This window comes from Chiloscyllium plagiosum, unplaced genomic scaffold (genome assembly GCF_037043375.1).
Source record: "Chiloscyllium plagiosum isolate Xiang-an unplaced genomic scaffold, Cpla_swu_hap1 HiC_scaffold_15, whole genome shotgun sequence".
NCBI lineage: Eukaryota > Metazoa > Chordata > Chondrichthyes > Orectolobiformes > Hemiscylliidae > Chiloscyllium > Chiloscyllium plagiosum.
Window position 1 is genome coordinate 2,878,214 of NW_028270153.1, and position 26,227 is coordinate 2,904,440.

Sequence of the window (26,227 nt, forward strand, 5' to 3'; positions counted from 1 at the left end):
GGAAATGGTGAGGTCAAGAAAGGGGAGGGAGGTGTTAGAGATGGACCAAGTGAATTTGAGGGCAGGGTGGAAATTGTGGATGAAGTTGATGAACTGCTCCAGTTCAGCCTGGGTCCAGGACGCTGCACTGATACAGTCACCAATGCAATGGCAGAAGAGGTAGGGCACAGTGCCTGTGTAGGTACTGAAACGGGACTGTTCGATATAGCCAAGAAACAGGCAAGTGTGACTGGAGCCCATCCGGGTGCCCATGGCCACACCCTTGATTAGGAGGAAATGGGAGGAGTTAAAGGAAGTTATTGAGGGTGAGGACTAGTTCGGCGAGATGGAAGAGGGGGACTGGATGGAGAGAAAGAAGCGGAGGGCCTGGAGGCCATCCTTGTGGGATACAAATGTGTATAAGGACTGCATGTTCACAGTGAAGATAAAGCGTTGGGGTCAGGGGAACTGGAAGTTGCTGAAGAGATGGAGGGTGTGGTTGGTATCGCGGATGTCGGTGGGAAGTGTCTGTACTAAGGGGGAAGAGGATGGAGTCGAGGTAGGGCAAGAGGAGGTCAGTGAGGCAGAAGCATTCCGAAGCATTAGGTTGGGCTGGGTAGTTGGGCTGGTGAATCTTTGCCCCACCTAGTGTAGCTTTGTTCCCCACCACAAACTGTCTGGCCAAAGACTTCCCCACAATAAATTTGCCCCTCCCCAGATTTTTTGCCCCACAACTTTGGCTCCCCTATGCAAATTGTATTATGCCACATTTCACCCCTGCCCATATCATCTTACCCCTGTTGCAGTGCTCTAAACACCCCCTTCGCAACACAACAAAAGGACCCTTTGTCCTCACCTACCACCCCACCAGTCTTCATATCCAATGCATCATCCTTAAACACTTCTGCCAACTCCAATCAGACCCCACCACCAAGAACATCTTCCCCTCCCCACCCCTCTCTGCCTTCCACAATGACCGCTCCTTTCAACAGTCCTTGGTTCACGCCATTTTCCTCACCAACACCCCCGAACCCCCAGGTATCTTCCCCTGCAACTGGAAATGATGCAAAACCTGCCAGTTCACCACTCCCCTCACCTCCCCTCCATCCAGGGTCCCAAACAGTCCTTCCAGGTGAGACAGATGTTCACCACCCTCTCCTCCAACCTAGTTTACTGTATCCTGAGCTCCCAATATGGTTTTCTCTACATCGGGGAGACCGAATGTAAACTTAGGGAACGGTTCACTAAGGATCACAGCCAGGCCCGCAGGGGCTGACCCCCCAGACCTCCGAGTCACCGCCCATTTCAATTCCTCCTCTCACTCCCTTTCCGACATGACCATCCTTGGTCTCCTCCATGCCACAACAAACCACAGCTCCCTTTGGAGGAACAAAACCTCATCTTCCACCTGGGCAGCCTCCAGCCGGAGAACTCAACATTGAGTTTCTCCAATTTCAAATAACCTCCCTCCCTATACCTGAACTCCCTTCCCAGCCCGTCCTTATCTCTCCCACTGCTCCTTGCCACAATTGGATTAATTCCTCCCATTGACCAACCAGGTCGTATTCTCTACCTGTTTTCACCTGTCCCCACTTCACCACCCTGCCATCACCACCCCGTTTATGTGCAACTCCCCCACACCCATCCCCAGTCCTGAAGAAGGGTTACACCTGAAACATACACTTCTCCACCTCCTGATGCTGCCTGGCTTGCTGTGTTCTACAAGCCTCCGGCCTGTTTATTTTAGATTCCAGCATCTGCAGTTTTTTTGTCCCAAACCCTTTATCTTATGGCCACCCACAGTACTGTGCTGGAGGAAATTTCAGGATTTTGACATACATCCAGTCTGAGCTTAATAGCTCACTTGAGATGATGGGACCTGCAACAACGCAACACTTAGGAGTAATCTGTAATGCAACTGGTAGCACTCTCACCTCAAAGTTTGAAATTCCTAGCTTCAAGTCTGACTTCAGGACTTGAGCACAAAAAGTGGTTGTCACTCCACTGTAATATTGAGGGGGTGCTACTCTGTCAAATGCCTTCAGACGATGCTATAAACTGAGCCCCCATGTGAGTGTCAGGCATACATGGAATTATTTCAAAGAGCAGTTATGCCCAATTACCTGACGAATAATTATTATTCCTTAGACAATCATCTTGCAATGTTGGTTACTTCTTACAGTACAACACTGACTACACTTAAAGCATTAGATTGATTGCAAAATGCTTGAAATGTCAGGTGAATGTCAACACACAACATAAATGCAAATCCTCAAGTCTTCTGAATGGGATGCATGCTACTTTGAACCAAGGTACTACTAAAATACACACACGATGTAGGAACTCAGCAGTGGACATCAACTACTGTAACAAATGAAGGGAAAATTCTTAAACTCATGGCTGTTTACATAAACAAGGCTACAGATCATCCACCAAACAACAAACACACTCAATCCCCAAGTTACAACACAGAGCCAACGAGAGTATCCGTGAAAACAATAAATTACTCCAGACTTAGATCTGTATTATTTTTAAAATTAAAACTTAAGGGAAACATCTTTCTGGAAAAACTAACAATTTACATCGTGTTTAATTATAATGAACATACATACCGACCAGGTACATAGTTTCAGTTTTTACTCAATCTTGTCATACATTATCAGTAAACAACATCAAGGCGGAAAAATTAGTCCCAGCCCTGAAGCCAACCCGATGTCTACTTTTATTTTGGTCAACTATCAAGCTTTACATTCGATCTGTTCCCTCTCAATTTCAGCTCTGATTAAAGTTAAAGTTTTAAATAACCCAAATACAAATAATTCCAACATTACCTCCTTCCAAAAACATTTAAATCGCTTTAAAATCTCCAATCATTGCTTTTCATTAAGGAAGTTTATTAAAGAATTACTGGATCATGTTCATTGCCTTTTAGTCCCCGCTTGACACACAGTTCTCCCGATGCTTTATCCCTCAAATGATTGCACTGCTGAACGGGAGAGGGATTGAGAAGCGGCAGGGTCTGTACTCGAGGCCCAGGCTTTGGCCATATTACAGGCCGCGGCTAGGTAACACCCGGGAGGAGGGAGAAGGGCCGTGAATCGACACCGACTGAGGAAGGAGGCAACTTTTACCTGTGCAGCCGAGGAGAGCCGACATGTCCCGCCGTTCACCAGCCTCTCCAATGCTCCCGTTAACACAGCAAGTCAAACATCACACAGGGGGAGGCAATCGGAGACCTTCCCACCCCGCCTCCACAGAGCCCGACCGAACCCGTCCGGAAACAGCCGAGGTTACACCAAAATCCCGCCGGGAACATCCGAATCACCCGCCGGAAATGGCCGAGTCTGGACCAGAGCCTATACCGGGAACATCCGAATCACCCGCCGGAAATGGCCGAGTCTGGACCAGAGCCTATACCGGGAACATCCGAATCACCCGCCGGAAATGGCCGAGTCTGGACCAGAGCCTATACCGGGAACATCCGAATCACCCGCCGGAAATGGCCGAGTCTGAACCAGAGCCTATACCGGGAACATCCGAATCACCCGCCGGAAATGGCCGAGTCTGGACCAGAGCCTATACCGGGAACATCCGAATCACCCGCCGGAAATGGCCGAGTCTGACCAGAGCCTATACCGGGAACATCCGAATCACCCGCCGGAAATGGCCGAGTCTGAACCAGAGCCTATACCGGGAACATCCGAATCACCCGCCGGAAATGGCCGAGTCTAAGCGGGAACACCCGAATCGTTCGTCGGAAAAACCCGACCTTCACGGGGAAGGCAGAATTTCGATGAAGATAGTACAACAACAATTTTTGTTTGTCTGTAACGACCAGCTGAGCATATACCCTTTGGGTTTATGGCCTGCTGCAAGGTATGGAGTACACGCGGCCAGGACAGGACTCCAGAGGGAGCTGGAGGTGGTATCAGGCCCTACCTGAGCTGTCAGGTAGATGGGCGCCATTTCAGGGCCAGGAGCTCCCATCTCCTGGTCAATGTCTGTCCCTTGGTCAGCGTCACCAAAAGCAAAAAGTGGGATCACTGCAGACAATTGACGTTGGTTGGGCCAGTATTTATTGCTCATATATTAAAAAAAGGTTCCGGAGAAAGTGCTGGAGAATTTGGTCTGGAAATTTTCATCTTCATTTGAATAATATTATTGGACTTGAAATGTTAGCTGTGTTTCTATGTCCACAAATGCTACATGACATAAGTTTCTTCACTGCTTACTTTAAAAAAAAAATTATTGCCCCCAAAGAAGGCAAGCTGTTGCAGACAATATGCTGTAGGTAGACCCACAATGCCCTTAGGGAGAGATTTCCAGGTTTCGGATGCAGCAACAGTGAAGGAATGGTGATATATTTCGAAGTCAGGATGGTGAGTGGCTTGGAGGGAACGTGCAAGGGCTTGTATTCCTACATACCGGCTGCTGTTGTTCTTCTAGATGGAAGTGGGTTTGGGTTTGAAAGGTACTGTCTAGGGAGCCTTGGTGAATTTCTGCAGTCCACCTTGTAGATAGTACACACCGTTGCTACTAAATGTCAGTGGTTCAGGGATGATGTGGAGCTGCCAGTGTTGGACTGGGGTGGACAAAGTTAAAAATCACACAACACCAGGTTATAGTCCAACTGGTTTATTTGGAAGTATTAGCTTTCAGAGCACTGCTCCTTCATGAGGTAATTACTGGTGGAGAGAGTGAGTGCTTTATATCCTGTGGTCAACCTGCTCAGTCCTATCCCTGCCTGCTGTCTCCTGCCCCAAAAATTGTGTTTTCCCTTGTTTAGGATTCAGTTAGCTCATCAAAGAACTTACTAAAAATTAGTCAAACACAATATACCTGCAAAAATCCATTCTAGCATTCATTTATTAACCCAAGCTTTTCCAGATGTCCATTAATTATGCCCTGAATTATTGCCTGAAAGTTTTAACATTAGACTGAGTTGGTCTGTAGTTACCAGAATCATCATTCTCCTATTTGTCTACACAGGTGTATAATATTTCTAATCATACAGTCCTCCATATCCAAGGAGGATTGGAACATCAGTCCTGTTCACTTCAGTAACTGAGGGTGAAACCTGTGCTGAAGCGGTCACACTGTTACTTGATACTTGATTTCTTAAACTATTTTTTTCCATCCAATATTGAGTCATAGAGTCATGTCTCCTCATTTGCTGCTGCAATAGGCAGTAAGACAGCTTTTCAACCTGTAAAGAAATCAAGGATTATGAAGAAAAGGCCAGAAAGGAGAGTTGAGGATTAATGGAAAGCCATAATCTCGTTGAGAGGCAGAACAGATTTGCTGGGCTGAATGTTCCTACTTACGTTCCTGTGTCCAATGGTGTGAGAGGTAATTTCGGTTTAAACTTTAAGATGTGCCTGGACCACAGACTGATCTATAATAAAAGACAAAACCTTTGTTTCTTTTCTAACAACCATTTTATATACTCAAAAGTAGAATAGTTTAAATTGTGCAGAATGCTGACAATTTGTGAGCTATAGTAAAAGCAAGCAGGCTCTTGATTAATGAAGCCATTCACACAGCTGTGAAGGATGAGTCCCTGACTGATAAGACTCCAGGATGGGGGAACAACTTGAGACATCTGTTTCAAATTAAAGCTTTTGACTGATAAGACTACAGGGTGAGAAAAACAACAAACTTTGGAGACTCTGGAGCCTTTTGTTGCAGACTTTGTGATAAAAATAATGATGTTTTAAGAATGTGAACCTCATGGCTTGTTGGAGCCAAGGAGAGGAGGGACTTGTCCTATAAATAATGGAGACTTTGTAAGCCTCAGCGCACCTTTTCTTTAAGGGTGCCCGACTCTGCAGACTTGACTTGTTAATAAAACTTTGTTTTCCTGAATTTGTCTAGAGCGATTATTGAGAAGCGATTTTCGTTTCTAACAACTTGGGGGCTCGTCCGGGATCAACACTCCGGCCGCAAGGGGAGTTGAGGAAGGATATCGGAGAAGGTGCACCCTGCTGAGTTCAGCAGTCCCTGATTCCTTGCTTGTCGCCCCGCGCGGCTTGAGCGAGTGATATCCGGGAGGCTCAGGAAAACAAAGGAGGGGTGTACCCGAGGCAGTGGGGACGGTTAACGATCGAGTAATTTCGGTGCACCGAACCCAGGTAAGACAAAACTTGCGGGGACCGTGTTTCTGGAGGACTGGGTACCTACGGGGTGCCTGTGGATTTTTTTTTCTACAGAGACGTGGGACTCAGGAATCTGGAGACCGGGGCTCGCCTGTGAGGGATTTTGCAGAGACCGTGTTTGAGGAGGAACGTGTACCTACGGGGTGCCTGTGATTTGTGTCACAGAGACGTAGGACACAGGAATCCAAAGACCGGGGGTGCCTGCAAAGGAACCTGGGCGATCACGGGACTGAAGGTCCGGGAATTGGCTACATTGTCATAGATTATCACGGGAAAAATACGAAGTCCTCGGAAATGGGAAATAAGGGATCTAAGGTGATTAAGGGAAAGGTAGGCTTAAACAGGGACAATGACACATACCCCGGGGTAACTGACGATAGTCCGTTAGGGAGAATGCTAAATAATTGGGATCAGGCTGGAAGAAAGGGAAAATCTAAAAGGAAGATGGTAAAATACTGTCAAAAGTGGTCCCAGAAACCTATTCAGGGCGACTCAGTGTGGTGGCCTAGATTCGGTACTGACGAAGACTGGGTCCGGCAAGCCCTCATTTTATATGTCAATTCAAAACCTGATGTTAATCTGGAAGAAAGTGATTATGCCCTTTGTTGGCTGCCGGTTACGATATCTTGTCAAATGCAGAAAGAATGGGACCCTTTAGATCACTTACCGCCGCCCTACGTGACCCCGTCTGCCCCACAGAATGTTCCTTCGGGTGACGACGATTCAGGGGAAGGGGAAGAAGATGGGGAGGAATCACAAACTACCCCAGGGGTACAGACCAGATCTCAAGCTGGAAAGGGTCACAGACAAGACCCTGTCTCGATTGCAAGAATGAATCCACTCCGGGAAGTGCCCATGGGGGCGAGGAAGGAAGGACGGGATATGTGAACGTTCCCTTGACGAGTACTGAAGTACGGAATTTCAGGAGGGAGATGAAGGGTCTACTAGAGGACCCCATGGGACTTGCTGAACAACTGGATCAGTTCCTGGGTCCGAATACTTACACGTGGGAAGAGATGTGTTCCATCATGAAAACATTGTTCTCTAGCCAGGAGCGTCAGATGATACGACAAGCTGCGCTCTTGGTCTGGGAGAGAGAGGGGGGAGAAGGAGGGGAGCAGAAGTTTCCCCTCACCGACCCCGAGTGGGATAAGAACACGGAGGGAGGACGGCGCAACATGAGAGACATGCGGGAATATTGGATAAAAGGAATAAGACACGCAGCCCCGAAGGGGCACAATTTTACCAAGGCCTTTGGTAATCATCAAAATCCGGAGGAAACCCCTACGGACTTCCTAGACAGGATTAGGAAGAATGTGCAGCAGTTTGCTGGGGTGGACCCTGAGACGGACGTGGGGCAACAACTCATACGGGTAGAGTTTGTATCAAAAGCCTGGCCGGACATACGAAAGAAGTTAGAGAAAATGGATGATTGGGATAGTAAATCTTTAAGTGAATTACTACGAGAGGCGCAAAAGGTGTTTGTGAGAAGGGACGATGAGAAGCAAAGGAAGGCGACAAAGATAATGATGCAAACGGTGCAACAAATGACAGCTGGAAGAAAGGAAAAGGGAGAGCCGTGGCAGAAACAGGAAAGGGGAGAGTCGTGGCAAGAGCAGAGGAAAAGAGAACCATGGCCGGAACAAAGGAAGAGTGGAGGAACGCGAGACCGCGACAGGGAAACGAAGAGGACACTCAGATGTTACTATTGTAATGAAGAGGGACATTTTAAATGGGAGTGCTCCCGCTACAAGCGGGAGGTGAGGTCGTACGCCCTGATGGAGGAAGATTAGGGAGGTCGGGGGTTCCTACCCTTGGGGCAAAAGGACTATCGACAGGAACCCCTGGTAAACTTGAAAGTAGGGCCCCAAGGATCGGAGATCACATTTATGGTGGACTCGGGAGCCGAAAGATCAAGTATAATCCAAATACCCCCCGGCACCCGAGCAGGAGGAAAGGTTATGGGGGTATCTGGAATTGGAGGACAGAAATTACAAGTCCCAGTGGTAGAGGACGTGGAAATTGGATATGAAAACAGAACTACTAAACGAGACCTCCTTCTACTGCCATCGGCGGGATTTAATTTGTTAGGAAGAGACTTGCAGGTCAAACTAGGGATCGGAACGGTACCAAGTAACGGGGAAATGGTGGTAAGGTTGTTCGCCCTCACCGAAGATGATGATCAACAAATAGACCCGGAAGTTTGGTACCGAGAGGGGAACAGAGGGGGTCTAAACATCAAACCTCTCCAAATCACCATGTTACCAGGAAGAGGCCCGGTAAGAAGGAAACAATACCCGATTGCTATGGAAGGACGGGAGGGGTTACAACCTGTGATAGAAAGATTAATCACAGATGGACTACTGGAGGAATGCATGTCCCCTTTCAATACTCCAATACTCCCTGTGAGGAAGCCGGACGGGACATATAGGCTGGTGCAAGACCTGCGGGGGTTGAATGAAGTAGTCCAGGCTAGATACCCGGTGGTACCTAATCCCTACACGTTAATGAGTAAAATTCCCCCCGAACATGAATGGTTCAGCGTAATAGATCTGAAGGATGCTTTTTGGAGTTGCCCCCTTGACGAAGAAAGTCGGAACCTTTTTGCCTTTGAATGGGAGAATCCCTTCACAGGACGAAAGCGACAGTTAAGATGGACGGTCTTGCCGCAGGGATTCACGGAGTCACCCAATTTGTTTGGACAAATACTGGAGCAGATCTTAGAAGGATTTCAGTGTAACGCGGAGAATCAATTGCTCCAATATGTCGATGATCTCTTACTCTCAGGACCAAGAGAAGAGGAGGTACGAGCAGACACCGTTGCCCTGTTGAACTTCCTGGGGAAACAGGGTCTACGCGTCTCCAGGACAAAACTCCAGTTTGTGGAGCGAGAAGTAAGATATCTGGGCCATCAAGTCAGTAAGGGGCACCGCCGTATCACGCCAGAACGAATATCAGGAATTACGGGTATGCCAATACCCAGGACGAAGAAGGAAGTCAGACAATTCCTGGGACTAGTAGGGTATTGCCGGATATGGATTGAAAGTTACACCACTTTAGTAAAATTTTTGTACGACAAACTGGGACAAGAAGGACAAAAGGTGGACTGGTCAGATGAGGAGGAGCAGCGATTTAATATTATTAAAAATAAACTGATTCGAGCTCCGGTATTGGCTTTACCCACCCTGAAGGAACCGTTCCAGTTATATGTTAATAGTGCCGGCGGAATTGCCCAGGGTGTGCTCACTCAGCTGCGGGCAGGGAAACGTCAGCCGGTTGCATTTTTGTCAAAAATGTTAGACCCTGTGTCACGTGGATGGCCGACCTGTATACAGGCAGTGGCAGCTACGGCAATGTTAGTAGAAGAGGCCCGAAAACTTACCTTTGGAGGAAGGATCACAGTATACTCCCCACATTCGGTTAGTGCCATACTGGCTCAGAAGGCTCACCGCTGGTTAACAGACTCTCGCATCCTAAAGTATGAGACGATTTTGATGACCGGGAACGATCTCAATTTTGCAAAAGATCTCAGTTGCAACCCAGCCCAGTTTCTGTACGGACGTCCTGCAGACGGGGAACAGGAGCACGATTGTGTGGAATTTGTGGACTTGCAGACCAAAAGCCGAGAGGACCTGCAAGAAGCCCCGCTGGGTGAGGGACAGGAACTGTATATCGACGGGTCCTCCCGGTGCATCAGTGGAGTACGATACAGTGGCTATGCTGTTATAGATGGTGCAACGAAACGGACGATTGAGTCTGGACGACTGCCCGGGAAGTGGTCAGCCCAATCCTGTGAGTTGTACGCCCTCCAGCTGTTGGAAGGGAAAGTGGGGACCATATATACTGACTCAAAGTATGCATACGGAGTCGTTCATACTTTCGGGAAAATCTGGAAAGAGCGAGGATTGATAACTTCCCGGGGAAAGGAATTAGCTCATGAACAAATGATCAGCCTAACGTTGGAAGCCCTGGCGTTACCTACGGAACTTGCAGTAGTCCATGTACCCGGTCACCAGAAGGGGTCGACACCGGAAGCGGTGGGAAACCGGCTGGCAGACGAGGAAGCCAAGCGGGCAGCGGTCGAAAAATCCGTCCAATTGTTAACGTTAATACCGTTGAGGGAGGGCCTCGCTAAACAACCCGTCTTCACCCAGGGGGAGATTGATAAAATGGATCAATTAGGTGCCCAGCTAGATACTAACGGGAAGTGGACGGTTCCTGATGGGAGACAAGTACTGAACAAACAGATCACCCGGAGTATTCTGCACCGATTACACCATCAGACCCACTGGGGGGTGCAAGCCATGTGTGATACAATCCTGAGAGACTATGTATGCAGGGGGATATACACATTAGCCCAACAAGAGGTAGTCGGATGCCTCACTTGCCGGCGTATTAATCAGAAAACCATGCGTTCTATGCCAGCTGGTGGTCAGCCCCTAGCGATTAGGCCATTTCAGAGGATCCAAGTTGACTTTACAGAATTACCCCCAGTACAGAGATGGAAATATCTGCTAGTAATAGTAGACCATTTCACTCACTGGGTAGAGGCTTTCCCAACTGCCAAAGACGATGCACCAACCGTGGCCCGACTGTTGTTAGAGAACATAATCCCGAGATATAGCATAATGGAATCTATTGACTCCGATTGCGGGACGCATTTTATTTCTAAGCTACACCATTTGATCTGTAATGCCCTGGGCATCCAATGGAAATTCCACACACCCTGGCATCCTCAGAGTTCGGGTCGAGTTGAGAGAATGAATGGCACGCTCAAGACCCAATTGACTAAGCTGATGTTAGAAACTAAGTTACCCTGGCCAAAGTGCCTGCCCATTGCCCTAATGAGGATACGTACGGCACCTCGCCGAGATGTCGGGGTTTCCCCCTATGAAATGCTCTTCGGATTACCGTATTGGAGTAAGGTTGATGGATGTCCCACTCTACAAGGGGGGGATGTATTTATCCGAACCTATTTACTGGCCTTATCCCGTTCTTTTGCAGAACTCCGAAGGAAAGGTCTCCTGGCTCAGACTCCGCCGCTCGACTTCCTCCTGCATAAGGTGGAGCCCGGAGATTGGATACTTGTTAAGACCTGGAAGGCCGAAAAGCTCCAGCCGCGGTGGGAAGGACCGTTCCTGGTTCTGTTAACAACTGAGGCAGCTGTTCGAACGAAAGAAAAAGGGTGGGTCCACGCATCAAGGATAAAGGGGCCCGTTCCGCCTGAAGAAGAAAGCACCTGGACATGCGAGCAAGGGGACAAGCCGTTGTCGGTAAAACTGAAAAGACAGCAATAATGAACTCTACTTGGACTGTATTGGTGGGATGGTCTCCTAGGTGGTAGCTGGTGGCGCACGGCGTTGCTGGTGGTTGGGGGCGGCATGATTCTTCTTCTCGTATTACCCTGCCTAACTCCCTGTATTCAGTTTTTAATTCAGAAAAATATTTCCCGACTCCAGGCAGTAGTGGTTCCACAACATGGGACACGGGAACTTAAAGTGATGTTGCTGCGAAAGACCAAGGATTTCCCGGGCCCTTGAGGGAAGGGGGGGCTTATCTTGGTCAGGCACATCTTAAAGAAAGAAAAGGGTGGAATTGTGAGAGGTAATTTCGGTTTAAACTTTAAGATGTGCCTGGACCACAGACTGATCTATAATAAAAGACAAAACCTTTGTTTCTTTTCTAACAACCATTTTATATACTCAAAAGTAGAATAGTTTAAATTGTGCAGAATGCTGACAATTTGTGAGCTATAGTAAAAGCAAGCAGGCTCTTGATTAATGAAGCCATTCACACAGCTGTGAAGGATGAGTCCCTGACTGATAAGACTCCAGGATGGGGGAACAACTTGAGACATCTGTTTCAAATTAAAGGTTTTGACTGATAAGACTACAGGGTGAGAAAAACAACAAACTTTGGAGACTCTGGAGCCTTTTGTTGCAGACTTTGTGATAAAAATAATGATGTTTTAAGAATGTGAACCTCATGGCTTGTTGGAGCCAAGGAGAGGAGGGACTTGTCCTATAAATAATGGAGACTTTGTAAGCCTCAGCGCACCTTTTCTTTAAGGGTGCCCGACTCTGCAGACTTGACTTGTTAATAAAACTTTGTTTTCCTGAATTTGTCTAGAGCGATTATTGAGAAGCGATTTTCGTTTCTAACAAATGGTCTTATCCTTTTCACAGCTGGCAGAGATTTTCCTGAACATCCACCCACCTCATCTACTGTGTCCATTGCTTTCAATGTAGTCTCCTCTACATCAAGGAGACAGAACGTCAACTCACAGAGTGTTTCAGGAAACTCCTCTGGAACACACGCACCCAACAATCCCATCACCCTGTGGCCAACCACTTCAACTCCCCCTCCCATTCCTCCAAGGACATGCAAGTCCTAGGGGTCCTTCAGTGCCAAACCCAAGCCACTCAATGACTGGAGGAAGAATGCCTCATCTTCCACCTTGGGACCCTTCAAACACATAGCTTCAACGTCGACTTCACTAGTTTCCAAATCTCCCCCCCCCCCCCCCACCTCATCTCAGATCCAACCCTCCAACTCAGCACCATCCTCTTGACCTGTCCAATCTATCCATCTTCCTTCCCATCCATCTGCTCCACCTTCCCCACCGATCTATCACAATCACCCCCCCCACGTGGTTCCACCAGTCACCTTTCCAGTTACCTTCCCCCACAGCCCCACTCCCACCCTCCTATTTATCTCTCAGTGTCCCCCCACATTCCTGATGAAGGGCATATGCCCAAAACATCGAGTCTCCTGCTCCTCGGATGCTGCGTGACCTGCTGTTTTTTTTCCATCACCACACTTCTCAACTCTTATCCTGTAGTGAAGACAGATGTAAAATATTAATGTAATTTTCCAGTCATAACGTCCATCTCCACAACAAAGATCTCCCATCTGCCCCTAAATTGCCCAGCTTTCCTTGAACTAATCTTTTATTTTTTCATTTACTATTACCCAGATTGTTGCCGGGATTTGCGTTATAGGGATAAGCTAGATAGGCTGGAACTTTTTTTCCTGGAGTGTTGGAGGCTAAGGGGTGACTTTATAGTGGTTTATAAAATCATGAGGGGCTTAGATAAGATGAATAGCCATGATCTTTTTCCCAAGATAGGGAAATCCAAAATTAGAGGGCATAGGCTTAAGGTAAGAGGGAAAAGATTTAAAAGGAGCCCCAGTGGCACAGAGGGTGATGCATGTATGGAATGAGTTGCCAGAGAAAGTGGTAGAGGTGGGTACAGTTACAACACTTAAAAGACATTTGGACAGGTCCATGAATAGAAAGGGTTTAGAGGGATAGACACAGGCAAAAGGGACTAGTTCAGTTTAGGAAACCTGGTCAGTTTTGATGAGTTGGATCTGTTTCTGTGCTGTATGACTTTAAGATTCTATGATATTTTGGCTAAGTGTCAACTTCATCAAGTTTCAGAGTGTTTCTCCCCATGATGCCTAGTGAGGTTTTTTGCTGTATCATCCCAAACTCACCTCATTAACTACCTACCATGCCTCAAGGTGCCCTCCTCATGAAAAGCTAGCCTGATTTGACATCTTCCTGTAACTGCAAGAGCTTGGCATTCATCAATTGTCTCAGAATAGATTGGCATCCCTGGCACCAACTCCATCTTTAAACTATGGCTAACTACCTGACCAGGTGTTGGTATTGTGAAGTTACCGCTCACCAGTAATAGCAGCCCCAAGGACACATTGTTCATGGCACATAACTGGCATGGTTGATACTCCCTGGCATGTGCAGATCCATCTTCTTGCCTTTGTTGCTATCTCTAATCATCAGGCCACATGGCTTTTCTGATTGTAGTTACATCTCACCCTCTCTAATTCACAATTACTGTGTTCTCAATGACTAGAGACCAGCATCTTTATATTCAGTGGGGAAACTGTCACAGTTAGGCTAATATTCAGACAATTTCAAAGGTAAGTTTTTACACGCAATCATCAAGAGTGAACACAAAGAAAACTAACAGAGGCTGTAGTTTGTTCTACAGTGCAAATAAAAAGATGTTATCATGACCAATGACACAATTATTTGCTGCACCCAGTTCTTATCTGTTGGAACTGGGTGCCAATTTTCTAGCTTGTATTGCCTGATTCAGTTGAGCTTTGTAATGGACAAGGAGAGCTTCTACCAGTTCAATGTCCTCATCTGTACTTTTGGAAGACTGTTCCTGTTCACCCAGTTCTCAGCACCCAGCATGTTGCCTCGTTACCTGCTTCAATTGTGTAAAACGATGAATAATGCAGCAACCTCTGGGGTATGTTACAGAAATTCCATCCCCCAAGTCCATCACCCCAACTGGTCCAAGCAGCGGTCCTGCATTTTCAGCAGCCCTATTGTCTGCTTCTCACAGCCTTTGTCAAAACATAGGCGACATTGTATTTATGCTCTCCTTCAGATTGTGGGGCGTACAATGGTGTCATCAGCCATGATCGCAGTGGGTAGCCCTTGTTGGGCACCTGGATCTCAAACACAAGAGATACAGAAAAATTTTCCAGAATGAAGGCACTTGGCAAGGTAGCAAGCACGTGCTCCCGAAAGTGTTACCATTGATCACTGATCACCTAAACGTTAATGGAACAGAAGTCTGCCCTACAAATGTTGCATAATTTCCCTCTGAATGCAATGTGTATGTACAGTCAATGGCACTCTGCACCTGTGGCAAGCTAGCTATATTTCCAAGTCCTATCACCTTGGCTACTGCACTGACCTCACCATGGGAAAACAAAATGAACTGGTGTGATGCTGCAGAGATGGCATCAATCATTGTCCTGATACATTTGTCGGTAGACAACTGAGAGACTTTGCACGGTTACCTGTCACTCCCTGGAAAGCCAGTCACATTAAAGTTCAAAGCAGCAGACACCTTCGCAGACACTAGGAGAGGATAGCTCCCCATGCTGACATAGTAACAGAAAGTAGGAGCACGAAGAGGCCGTTCAGCCGTTCAAGTATGCCCTGCCACTCGGTATCATCATGGCTGATCATCCAACTCAGTCCCCCATTCCCGTTTTTTGCCCATACGCTTTGATCCCTTCAGCATTAAGAATTATTTCCCACTACTAGAAAACATTCAATGTTTTTGCCTCAATTGCTTTCTGTGGCACAGAATTCCACTCTCTGGGTGAAGAAACTTTTCCCCATCTCAGTTCTAAATGGTCTGCCCAGTATCCTTAGAATGTGACCCCAATCCTGGATTTCCCAGTCATTGGGAATATCCTTTCCACTTTTTTCCTGCTTCCTGACACTGGTCCATAAGACAAAACATTTTTTCATCACTCCCCATAAATTCAAGAGGGATAGAGAATGGGATAGTGAAACGAAGTGTGGCCAGGGTAAGGGTTGGATACCTGTGAATGACCCAAGATGGGACACTCTTGTTCATATTGCTGGAAAATGTGAGGGAAGCCCATGGACTTGGAAGGGAAAGTCTGAAAAGGGAATGCAAAAGGAAAATACAATGGATTAAATTTGTATTTTTAACTACAAACATAAGACTGAACGTAAAAATTGTAATGAGTTCAGGTGAGTTGAATAGGGTAGATGAGAGATCTGAAGGCTTTTTATCTAAAGGGAAGCTCATCTCTTCTTCTTTAAATGATGTAGCTAAACCCATAATAATATTAAGGTGCAAGGTGCTTCTCAAAGCTGGAGAAAGATCTGGTATTCTATCTGGAGAGTGCAATGAAAGCCAAAGAGCTGGTAAGTGGAATAAGTGGAGCATTTTTCCTGGTTCCATTGCACAAAGTCCAGAAGGAATTTGACTTTCATAAAGACAGTGTTAGTTAAGAAATTATCTGTAGATGAAGTTGATTTGCTTCTTGGTAGCGATTGACAGGTTTTAATTTCACTTGTAATCATGGGAAGTCCAAATGATGTTCGAAAGATGGAACGGTTGCAAGAGTCTTTTGTGGATATACCCATTTCAAACAGGTTTGCTGTTTTGGAAAATGTAGGGAGTGATGGATTCTCAGGGGAACGTAGCACGAACAGCCAAGTTTCTGGTATTGAGACTGGCTCTAATGTAATGAGGAGTACGTCGGCTTCCAAGAGATCAATTGTGTTAGGGGATTCTGTAGTCCGAGGTACAGATAGACATTTCTGTGGCCAGCAGAGAAAAAGCAGAATGGTGTGTTGTTTCCCTGGTGCCAGGATCAAGGATCTCTCAGAGAGGGTGCAGAATGTTCTCACGGGGGAGAGGGGCCAGCAGGAGGTCATTGCCCACATTAGAACCAATGACATAGGAAGGGAAATTGTTGAGATTCTGAAGGGAGATTACAGAGAGTTAGGCAGAAATTTAAAAAGGAGGTCTCAGTGCTACGAGCTAGTGAGGGCAGGAATAGGAGGATAGAGCAGATGAATGCATGGCTGAGGAGCTGGTGTATGGGAGAAGGATTCACATTTTTGGATCATTGGAATCTCTTTTGGGGTTGAAGTGACCTGTACAAGAAGGACAGATTGCACCTGAATTGGAAGGGGACTAATATACCGGCAGGGAAATTTGCTAGAACTGCGTGGGAGGATTTAAACTAGTAAGGTGGGGAGATGGGACCCAGGGAGATAGTGAGGAAAGAGATTGATCTGAGACAGGTACAGCTGAGAACAGAAGTGAGTCAAACAGTCAGGGCAGGCAGGGACAAGGTAGGACTAATAAATTAAACTGCATTTATTTCAATGCAAGGGGCCTAACAGGGAAGGCAGATGAACTCAGGGCATGGTTAGGAACATGGGACTGGGATATCATAGCAATTACAGAAACATGGCTCAGGGATGGGCAGGACTGGCAGCTTAATGTTCCAGGATACAAATGCTACAGGAAGGATAGAAAAGGAGGCAAGAGAGGAGGGGAGTGGCATTTTTGATCAGGGATAGCATTACAGCTGTGCTGAGGGAGGATATTCCCGGAAATACATCTAGGGAAGTTATTTGGGTGGAACTGAGAAATAAGAAAGGGAAGATCACCTTATTGGGATTGTATTATAGACCCCCCAATAGCCAGAGGGAAATTGAGAAACAAACTTGTAAGGAGATCTCAGCTATCTGTAAGAATAATAGGGTGGTTATGGTAGGGGATTTTAACTTTCCAAACATCGACTGGGACTGCCATAATGTTAAAGGTTTAGATGAAGAGGAATTTCTTAAGTAAGTACAAGACAGTTTTCTGATTCAGTATGTAGATGAACCTACTAGAGAAGGTGCAAAACTTGATCTACTCTTGGGAAATAAGGCAGGGCAGGTGACTGAGGTGTCAGTGGGGGAGCACTTTGGGGCCAGCGACCATAATTCTATTCGTTTTAAAATAGTGATGGAAAAGGATAGACCAGATCTAAAAGTTGAAGTTCTAAATTGGAGAAAGGCTATTTTTGACGAAATTAGGCAAGAACTTTCGAAAGCTGATTGGAGGCAGATGTTCGCAGGTAAAGGGACGGCTAGAAAATGGGAAGCCTTCAGAAATGAGATAACAAGAATCCAGAGAAAGTATATTCCTGTTAGGGTGAAAGGAAAGGCTGGTAGGTATAGGGAATGCTGGATGGCTAAAGAAATTGAGGATTTGGTTAAGAAAAGGAAGGAAGCATTAGTCACATATAGACAGGATAGATCGAGTGAATCCTGAGAAGAGTATAAAGGCAGTAGGAGTATACTTAAGAGGGAAATCAGGAGGGCAAAACGGGGGCATGAGATAGTTTTGGCAAATAGAATTAAGGAGAATCCAAAGGGTTTTTACAAATATATTAAGGACAAAAGGGTAACTAGGGATAGAATAGCGCCCCTCAAAGATCAGCAAGGCGGCCTTTGTGTGGAGCCACAGAAAATGGGGGAGATACTAAATGAATATTTTGCATCAGTATTTACTGTGGAAAAGGATATGGGAGATATATACTGTAGGGAAATAGATGGTGATATCTTGCAAAATTCTGGATTAGTGGTGCTGGAAGAGCACAGCAGTTCAGGCAGCATCCGAGGAGCAGTAAAATCAACGTTTCGGGCAAAAGCCCTTCATCAGGAATAAAGGCAGAGAGCCTGAACGTTGGAGAGATAAGCTAGAGGAGGGTGGGGGTGGGGAGAAAGTAGCATAGAGTACAATGGGTGAGTGGGGGAGGGATGAAGGTGATAGGTCAAGGAGGAGGGTGGAGTGGATAGGTGGAAAAGAAGATAGGCAGGTAGGACAAGTCTTGGGACAGTGCTGAGCTGGAAGTTTGGAACTGGGGTGAGGTAGGGGAAGGGGAAATGAGGAAACTGTTGACGTCCACATTGATGCCCTGGGGTTGAAGTGTTCCAAGGCGGAAGATGAGGCGTTCTTCCTCCAGGCATCTGGTGGTGAGGGAGTGGCAGTAAAGGAGGCCCAGGACCTCCATGTCCTCGGCAGAGTTGGGGGGGGGGTTGAAATGTTGGGCCACAGGGCGGTGTGGTTGATTGATGCGGGTGTCCCGGAGATGTTCCCTAAAGCGCTCTGTTAGGAGGCGCCCAGTCTCCCCAATGTAGAGGAGACCGCATCGGGAGCAACGGATGCAATAAATGATATTGGTGGATGTGCGAATAAAGCTTTGATGGATGTGGAAGGCTCCTTTAGGGCCTTTGATAGAGGTGAGGGAGGAGGTGTGGGTGCGGGTTTTGCAATTCCTGCGGTGGCAGGGGAAGGTGCCAGGATGGGACGGTGGGTTGTAGGGGGGCATGGACCTGACCAGGAAGTCACGGAGGGAACGGTCTTTGCAGAAGGTGGAAAGGGGTGGGGAGGGAAATATATCCCTGGTGGTGGGGTCTTTTTGGAGGTGGCGGAAATGTCGGCGGATGATTTGGTTTATGCGAAGGTTGGTAGGGTGGAAGGTGAGCACCAGGGGCGTTCTGTCCTTGTTACGGTTGGAGGGATGGGGTCTGAGGGCGGAGGTGCGGGATGTGGACGAAATGCGTTGGAGGGCACCTTTAACCACGTGGGAAGGGAAATTGCAGTCTCTAAAGAAGGAGGCCATCTGGTGTGTTCTATGATAGAACTGGTCCTCATCAGGAATAAAGGCAGAGAGCCTGAACGGTGGAGAGATAAGCTAGAGGAGGGTGGGGAGAAAGTAGCATAGAGTACAATAGGTGAGTGGGGGAGGGGATGAAGGTGATAGGTCAAGGAGGAGGGTGGAGTGGATAGGTGGAAAAGAAGATAGGCAGGTAGGACAAGTCTTGGGACAGTGCATCCACCTGGACACCCCGCGCTGGCCTATTACCTGCCCTCGACCTCTTCATTTCCAACTGCCACCGGGACATTAACCGCCTCAACCTGTCTACCGCCCCCCCCCCCCACTCCACTCTGCGGAGGCAGAGGAATTGGGAATACAGGATGGCATTTTTGCAAGAGGTAGGGTGGGAAGAGGTGTAATCCAGGTAGCTGTGGGAGTCGGTGGGTTTGTAAAAAATGTCAGTGTCAAGTCGGTCGTCATGAATGGAGATGGAGAGGTCCAGGAAGGGGAGGGAGGTGTCAGAGATGGTCCAGGTAAATTTAAGGTCAGGGTGGAATGTGTTGGTGAAGTTGATGAATTGCTCAACCTCCTCGCGGGAGCACGAGGTGGCGCCAATGCAGTCATCAATGTAGCAGAGGAAGAGGTGGGGAGTGGTGCCGGTGTAATTACGGAAGATCGACTGTCCTACGTAGCCAACAAAGAGACAGGCATAGCTGGGCCCCATACGTGTGCCCATGGCTACCCCTTTGGTCTGTAGGAGGTGGGAGGATTCGAAGGAGAAATTGTTAAGGGTGAGGACCAGTTCGGCCAAACGAATGAGAGTGTCGGTGGAAAGGCACTGTTGGGGACGTCTGGAGAGGAAAAAATGGAGGGCTTGGAGGCCCTGGTCATGACGGATGGAGGTGTAGAGGGATTGGATATCCATAGTGAAGATGAGGCGTTGGGGGCCGGGGAATCGGAAGTCTTGGAGGAGGTGGAGGGCGTGGGTGGTGTCTCGAACGTATGTGGGGAGTTCCTGGACTAGGGGGGGATAGGACAGTGTCGAGGTAGGTAGAGATGAGTTCAGTGGGGCAGGAGCATGCTGAGACAATGGGTCGGCCAGGGTGGTCAGGCTTGTGGATCTTGGGAAGGAGGTAGAACCGGGCAGTGCGGGGTTCCCGGACTCTGAGGTTGGAAGCTGTGGGTGGGAGATCTCCTGAGGTGATGAGGTTCTGTATGGTCTGGGAGATGATGGTTTGGTGATGGGGGGTGGGGTCATGGTCGAGGGGGCGGTAGGAAAAGGGGTCCTCGAGTTGGCGTTTGGCTTCAGCGGTGTAGAGGTCTGTGCGCCAGACTACCACTGCGCCCCCTTTATCAGCTGGCTTGATGGTGAGGTTGGGATTGGAGGGCTGTGCGTTGTGAGGGTGAGAGGTTGGAGTGGGGGCGGGGTGGGTAGACAGGTTGAGGCGGTTAATGTCCCGGTGGCAGTTAGAAATGAAGAAGTCGAGGGCAGGTAATAGGCCAGCGCGGGGTGTCCAGGTGGATGCAGTGTGTTGGAGGTGGGCGAAGGGGTCCTCGGAAGGTGGGAGGGAATCCTGATTGTGAAAGTAAGCTCGGAGGCGGAGGCTGCGGAAGAAGTATTCGACGTCACAGCGTGTATTAAATTCATTGATGTGTGGACGGAGGGGGATGAAGGAGAGTCCTTTGCTGAGGACTGATCTTGCAAAATGACCAGATTACAGAGGAGGAAGTGCTGGATGTCTTGAAACGGTTAAAGGTGGATAAATCCCCAGGACCTGATCAGGTGTACCCGAGAGCTCTGTGGGAAGCTAGAGAAGTGATTGCTGGGCCTCTTGCTGCGATATTTGTTTCATCGATAATCACAGGTGAGGTGCCAGAAGACTGGAGGTTGGCAAACGTGGTGCCACTGTTTAAGAAGGGCGGTAAAGACAAGCCAGGGAACTATAGACCAGTGAGCCTGACCCCGGTGTTGGGCAAGTTGTTGGAGGGAATCCTGAGGGACAGGATGTACATGTATTTGGAAAGGCAAGGACTGATTCGGGATAGTCAACATGGCTTTGTGCGTGGGAAATCATGTCTCACAAACTTGATTGAATTTTTTGAAGAAGTAACAAAGAGGATTGATGAGGGCAGAGCAGTAGATGTGATCTATATGGACTTCAGTGAGGCGTTCGACAAGGTTCCGCATGGGATACTGATTAGCAAGGTTAGATCTCATGAAATACAGGGAGAACTAGCCATTTGGACAGAACTGGCTCAAAGGTTGAAGACAGAGGGTGGTGGTGGAGGGTTGTTTTTCAGACTGGAGGCCTGTGACCAGTGGAGAGCCACAAGGATCGGTGCTGGGCCCTCTACTTTTTGTCATTTACATAAATGATTTGGATGCGAGCATAAGAGGTACAGTTGGTAAGTTTGCAGATGACACCAAAATTGGAGGTGTAGTGGACAGCGAAGAGGGTTACCTCAGATTACAACAGGATCTGGACCAGATGGGACAATGGGCTGAGAAGTGGCAGATGGAGTTTAATTCAGATAAATGCAAGGTGCTGCATTTTGAGAAAGTAAATCTTAGCAGTACCTATACACTAGGGAGTTGGACCGAAGGGTCTGTTTCCGTGCTGTACATCTCTATGACTGTATAACAAGTTCCAGGGATTTTTCTCATCCTGTGTAATGACTAGAAGAATGGCTAAATGAAGTCTGTCACCATTTATATAAATGACGAAAAGTAGTGGACCTAGCACCGATCCTTGTGGCACTCCACTGGTCACAGGCCTCCAGTCTGAAAAACAACCCCCCACCACCACCTTCCACCAAAGGTCTTCTACCTTTGAGCCAGTTCTATATCCTAATGGATAGTTCTCCCTGTATTCCATGAGATCTAACCTTGCTAACCAGTTTTCCATGGGGAACTTTGTCAAATGCCATACTGAAGTTCATATAGATCACGTCTACTGCTCTGCCCTCATTCAATCCTCTTTGTTACTTCTTCAAAAAACTCAATCAAGTTGTGAGACATGATTTCCCACACACAAAGTCATGTTGACTCTCCCTAATTAGTCCTTGCCTTTCCAGATACATCTACATCCTATTCCTCAGGATTCCCTCCAGCAACTTGCCCATCACCAATGTCAGGCTCACTGGTCTATAGTTCCCTGGCTTGTCCTTAACTCCTTTCTTAAACAGTGGCACCACATTAGCCAACCTCCAGTCTTCTGGCACCTCACCTGTGACTATCGATGATAGAAATATCTCAGCAAGGGGCCCAGCAATCACTTCCCTAGCTTCCCACAGAGTTCTCGGGTACACCTGATCATGTCCTGAGGATTTATCCACTTTATGCATTTCAAGATATCCAGCACCTCCTCCTCTGTAATATAGAACATAGAACAGTATAGCCCAGAACAGGCCCTTCAGCCCACGATGTTGTGCCAACCATTGATCCTCATGTGAGGTAAACCTAATGTATGAACTCTCAAATTTCTGTGACCATATGCATGTCCAGCAGTCTCTTAAATATCCCCAATGACCTCGCTTCCACAACTGCTTCCATGCTCTCACAACTCTCTGCGTAAAGAATCTGCCTCTGACATCCCCTCTATACTTTCCTCCAAACAGCTTAAAACTATGACCCCTCGTGTTAACAATTTCTGCCCTGGGAAAAAGTTTCTGGCTATCAACTCTATCTATGCCTCTCATTATCTTGTACACCTCAATTAGGTCCCCTCTCTTCCTTCTTTTTTCCAATGAAAGAAGTCCGAGCTCAGTCAACCTCTCTTCGTAAGATAAGCCCTCCATTCCAGGCAGCATCCTGGTAAACCTCCTCTGAACCCTCTCCAAAGCATCCACATCTTTCCTATAATAGGGCGACTAGAACTAGACATACCATTCCAAGTGCGGTCTAACCAAAGTTTTATAGAGCTGCAACAAGATCTCACGGCTCTTAAACTCAATCCCCCTGTTAATGAAAGCCAAAACACCATATGCTTTCTTAACAACCTATCCACCTGGGTGGCCATTTTAAGGGATCTATGTACCTGCACCCCAAGATCCTGCTGTTCCTCCACAGCACCAAGAATCCTGTCTTTAATCCTGTACTCAGCTTTCAAGTTCGACCTTCCAAAATGCATCACTTCACATTTATCCAGGTTGAACTCCATCTGCCACCTCTCAGCCCATCTCTGCAACCTTTCAATGTCACGCTGCAGCCTACAACAGTCCTCTATACTGTCAACAACACCTCCAACCTTTGTGTCATATGCAAACTTGCTAACCCATCCTCCAATCTCCTCATCCAAGTCATTAATAAAAATTACAAAGAGTAGAGGCTCAAGAACAGAGCCCTGTGGAACACCACTCACCACTGACCTCCAGGCACAATACTTTCCTTCCACTACCACTCGCTGTCTGGGTCGACCAGCCAATTCTGTATCCAGACAGCTAAATTTCCCTGTATCCCATTCCTCCTGACCTTCTGAATGAGCCTACCATGGGGAACCTTATCAAATGCCTTACTGAAGTCCATATACACCACATCCACCGCTCGACCCTCATCAACTTGTCTAGTAACATCCTCAAAGGACTCAATAAGATTTGTGAGGCATGACCTGCCCCTCACAAAGCCGTGCTGACTGCCTTTAATCAAGCCATGCTCTTCCAGATGGTCATAAATCCTATCCCTCAGAATCCTTTCTAACACCTTGCAGACGACAGATGTGAGACTGACTGGTCTGTAATTGCTGGGGATTTCCCTATTTCCTTTCCCTATTTCCTTTACCTCGCTCCAGTCCTCAGGTACGATTCCGGTGAAGATCGAGGATGCAAAGATCTTCGCAAGTGGTGAAGCAATCACATTTCTCGTTTCCCAAAGCAGCTGAGGACACATCTGGTCTGGCCCTGGCGACTTGTCAAGCTTAATGTTTGTCAAAATTTTCAACACATCAGCTTCCTCAATCTCTATCCATTCCAGCATGTTTACCTGCTCCTCAATGGTTTCATTCACTACAAGGTCCTTTTCTTTAGTAAAGACAGAAGCAAAAAACTCATTTAGGGCTTCGCCTACCTCCTCAGACTTTATGTACAAGTTCCCTATGCTATCCCTGATCGGCCCTACTCTTTCTTTGATCATTCTCTTGTTCCTCACATACGTGTAAAATGCCTTTGGATTCTCCCTAATCCTTCCTGCCAAGCCTTTCTCGTGCCCCCTCCTGGCTCTCCTCAGACCATTTTTGAGCTCCTTCCTCACCTGCCTGTAATCCTCTAGAGCTGAGCAAGACCCTTGCTTCCTCCACCTTATGTAAGCTGATTTCTTTCTTTTGACGAGAAGCTCCTCCGCTCTCATCATCCAAGGTTCCTTTATCTTACCCCTCCTTGCCGTCTCAGAGGAACACATTTGTGCGTCACTCGCAACAACTGTTCCTTAAACAGTCTCCACATGTTTATAGTGCCCTTTCATTGGAACAATTGCTCCCAGTCCATGCTTCCCAACTCACGTCTGATAGTATCTTAGTTTCCTTTTCCCCAATTAAATATCCTCCCATTGTGCCTGCTTCTCTCCTTCTCCATAGCTATGTAGAATGTGAGGCAGTTGTGGTCACTATCACCAAAATGCTCTCCCACCGCGAGATCTGACACCTGCCCCGGCTCATTGCCGAGCACCAAATCCAAAATGGCCTCTCCCCTCGTCGGCCTGTCAACTGAGTTAGGAAACCCTCCTGAACACACCTTACAAAAATAGCTCCTTCCAAATCATCTGCTCGAAGGAGGTTCCAATCAATATTGGGAAAGTTAAAGTCACCCATTACAACAACCCTACTACGTTCACACTTTTACAAAATCTGCCAAGCTATGCTTTCTTCAATCTCTCTGCTGCTATTGGGGGGCCTGTAGTAAACCCCTAATGAGATGACTGCTACATTACTGTTCCTAATTTCCACCCGTACTGACTCAGTAGGCAGACCCTCCTCGACAATGGTAACTTCTGTAGCTGTGATACCCTCTCTGATTAGCAGTGCTACACCCCTTCCTCTTTCCCCCCCACCTCCCTATTCTTTTTAAATGTTCTAAACCCTGGAACATCCAGCAACCATTCCTGCCCCTGAGAAACCCACGTCTCTGTTATGGCCACAACATCATAGCACCAAGTACTGATCCATGCTCTAAGTTCATCACTTTTATTCCTGATACTCCTTACATTAAAGCAAACACACTTTAACTGATCCCTTGGTTCTTTCCCAGGAAATTCCTTCCCACTGGCTGCGCTACCTCCTGCTATTGCCTCATCTCCATCAACTCTCACCACCGGTATATAGCTCAGGTTCCCACCCCCCTGCCATACTAGTTTAAACCCTCCTGAACAACCTCCTGAGCAAACCTTCCACCCAGGACGTTGGTCCCTTTCCAGTTCAGGTGCAACCCGTCCTTCATGTACAGATCCCACCTTCCCCAAAAGGCATCCCAATTATCTACATATCTGAAGCCCTCCCTCCTACACCAGCTGCGTAGCCACGTGTTAAGCTGTGCCCGCTCCCTGTTCCTCGCCTCGCTATCTCGTGGCACCGGTAGTAAACCCGAGAACAGTACTCTGTTCGTCCTGCTCTGCAGCTTCCACTCTAACTCCCTGAAATCACTTTTTATATCCTCAATCCTTTTCCTGGCTATATCATTGGTGCCAATATGTAACACTATTTCTGGCTGTTCGCCCTCCCCTTTCAGAATTTTATACACCCGATCGGAGACGTCCCGGGCCCTGGCACCAGGGAGGCAATATACCTTCCGGGAATCCCAATCCTGACCACAAAATCTCCTGACAATTTTCCAAACAATCGAGTCTCCTATCACTAGCGCTTTTCTGTTCTGCCCCCTTCCCTTCTGGGCCACAATGTCAGGCTCAGTGACAGAGTACTGACCACTATGCTTTCCTCTGGTAGGTCATCCTCCCCCAGCTGTATCCAAAATGATATACTTATTGCTGAGGGGAATGTCCACAGGGGATCCCTGCACTGTCTGTCTGTCCGTCCCCTTTCCTCCCCGTGACTGTAACCCATTTATCCTTATCCTGAGCCTCAGGAGTGACCAACTGCCGGTAACTCCTCTCAGTTACCCCCTCAGCCTCCGGATAT

The 26,227-nt window shown here is 47.5% G+C and overlaps 2 protein-coding genes across 16 annotated transcripts in view; one reads left to right on the forward strand and one right to left on the reverse strand.

Moving 5' to 3' along the window:
* ralgapb (Ral GTPase activating protein non-catalytic subunit beta) overlaps positions 1-3,238 on the reverse strand; it is a 144,150-nt gene extending 140,912 nt beyond the window's left edge. For 5 of the 12 annotated variants that reach the window (XM_087994682.1, XM_087994681.1, XM_087994677.1 and 2 more), the window contains exon 1: positions 3,111-3,238. The gene's annotated coding sequence lies outside the window, so the exon portion shown is untranslated. The remainder of the gene's footprint in view (positions 1-3,110) is intronic. The other 7 variants (XM_087994683.1, XM_087994679.1, XM_087994678.1 and 4 more) reach the window with 3 other exon arrangements.
* Positions 2,931-26,227, forward strand: part of LOC148147600 (uncharacterized) — a 39,936-nt gene continuing 16,639 nt past the window's right edge. Inside the window, exons 1-3 of one of the 4 annotated variants that reach the window (XR_015759509.1) lie at positions 2,931-3,855; positions 5,165-6,110; positions 11,139-11,996. Coding sequence is in view for 2 of the 4 variants with exons in the window: in XM_087994684.1 (XP_087850810.1) it covers positions 3,134-3,855; positions 11,139-11,196 (780 nt within the window). In the remaining 2 variants the exon portion in view is untranslated. Of the gene's footprint in view, positions 3,856-5,164; positions 6,111-11,138; positions 11,997-26,227 lie in introns of those variants that run through there. The other 3 variants (XR_015759508.1, XM_087994684.1, XM_087994685.1) reach the window with 3 other exon arrangements.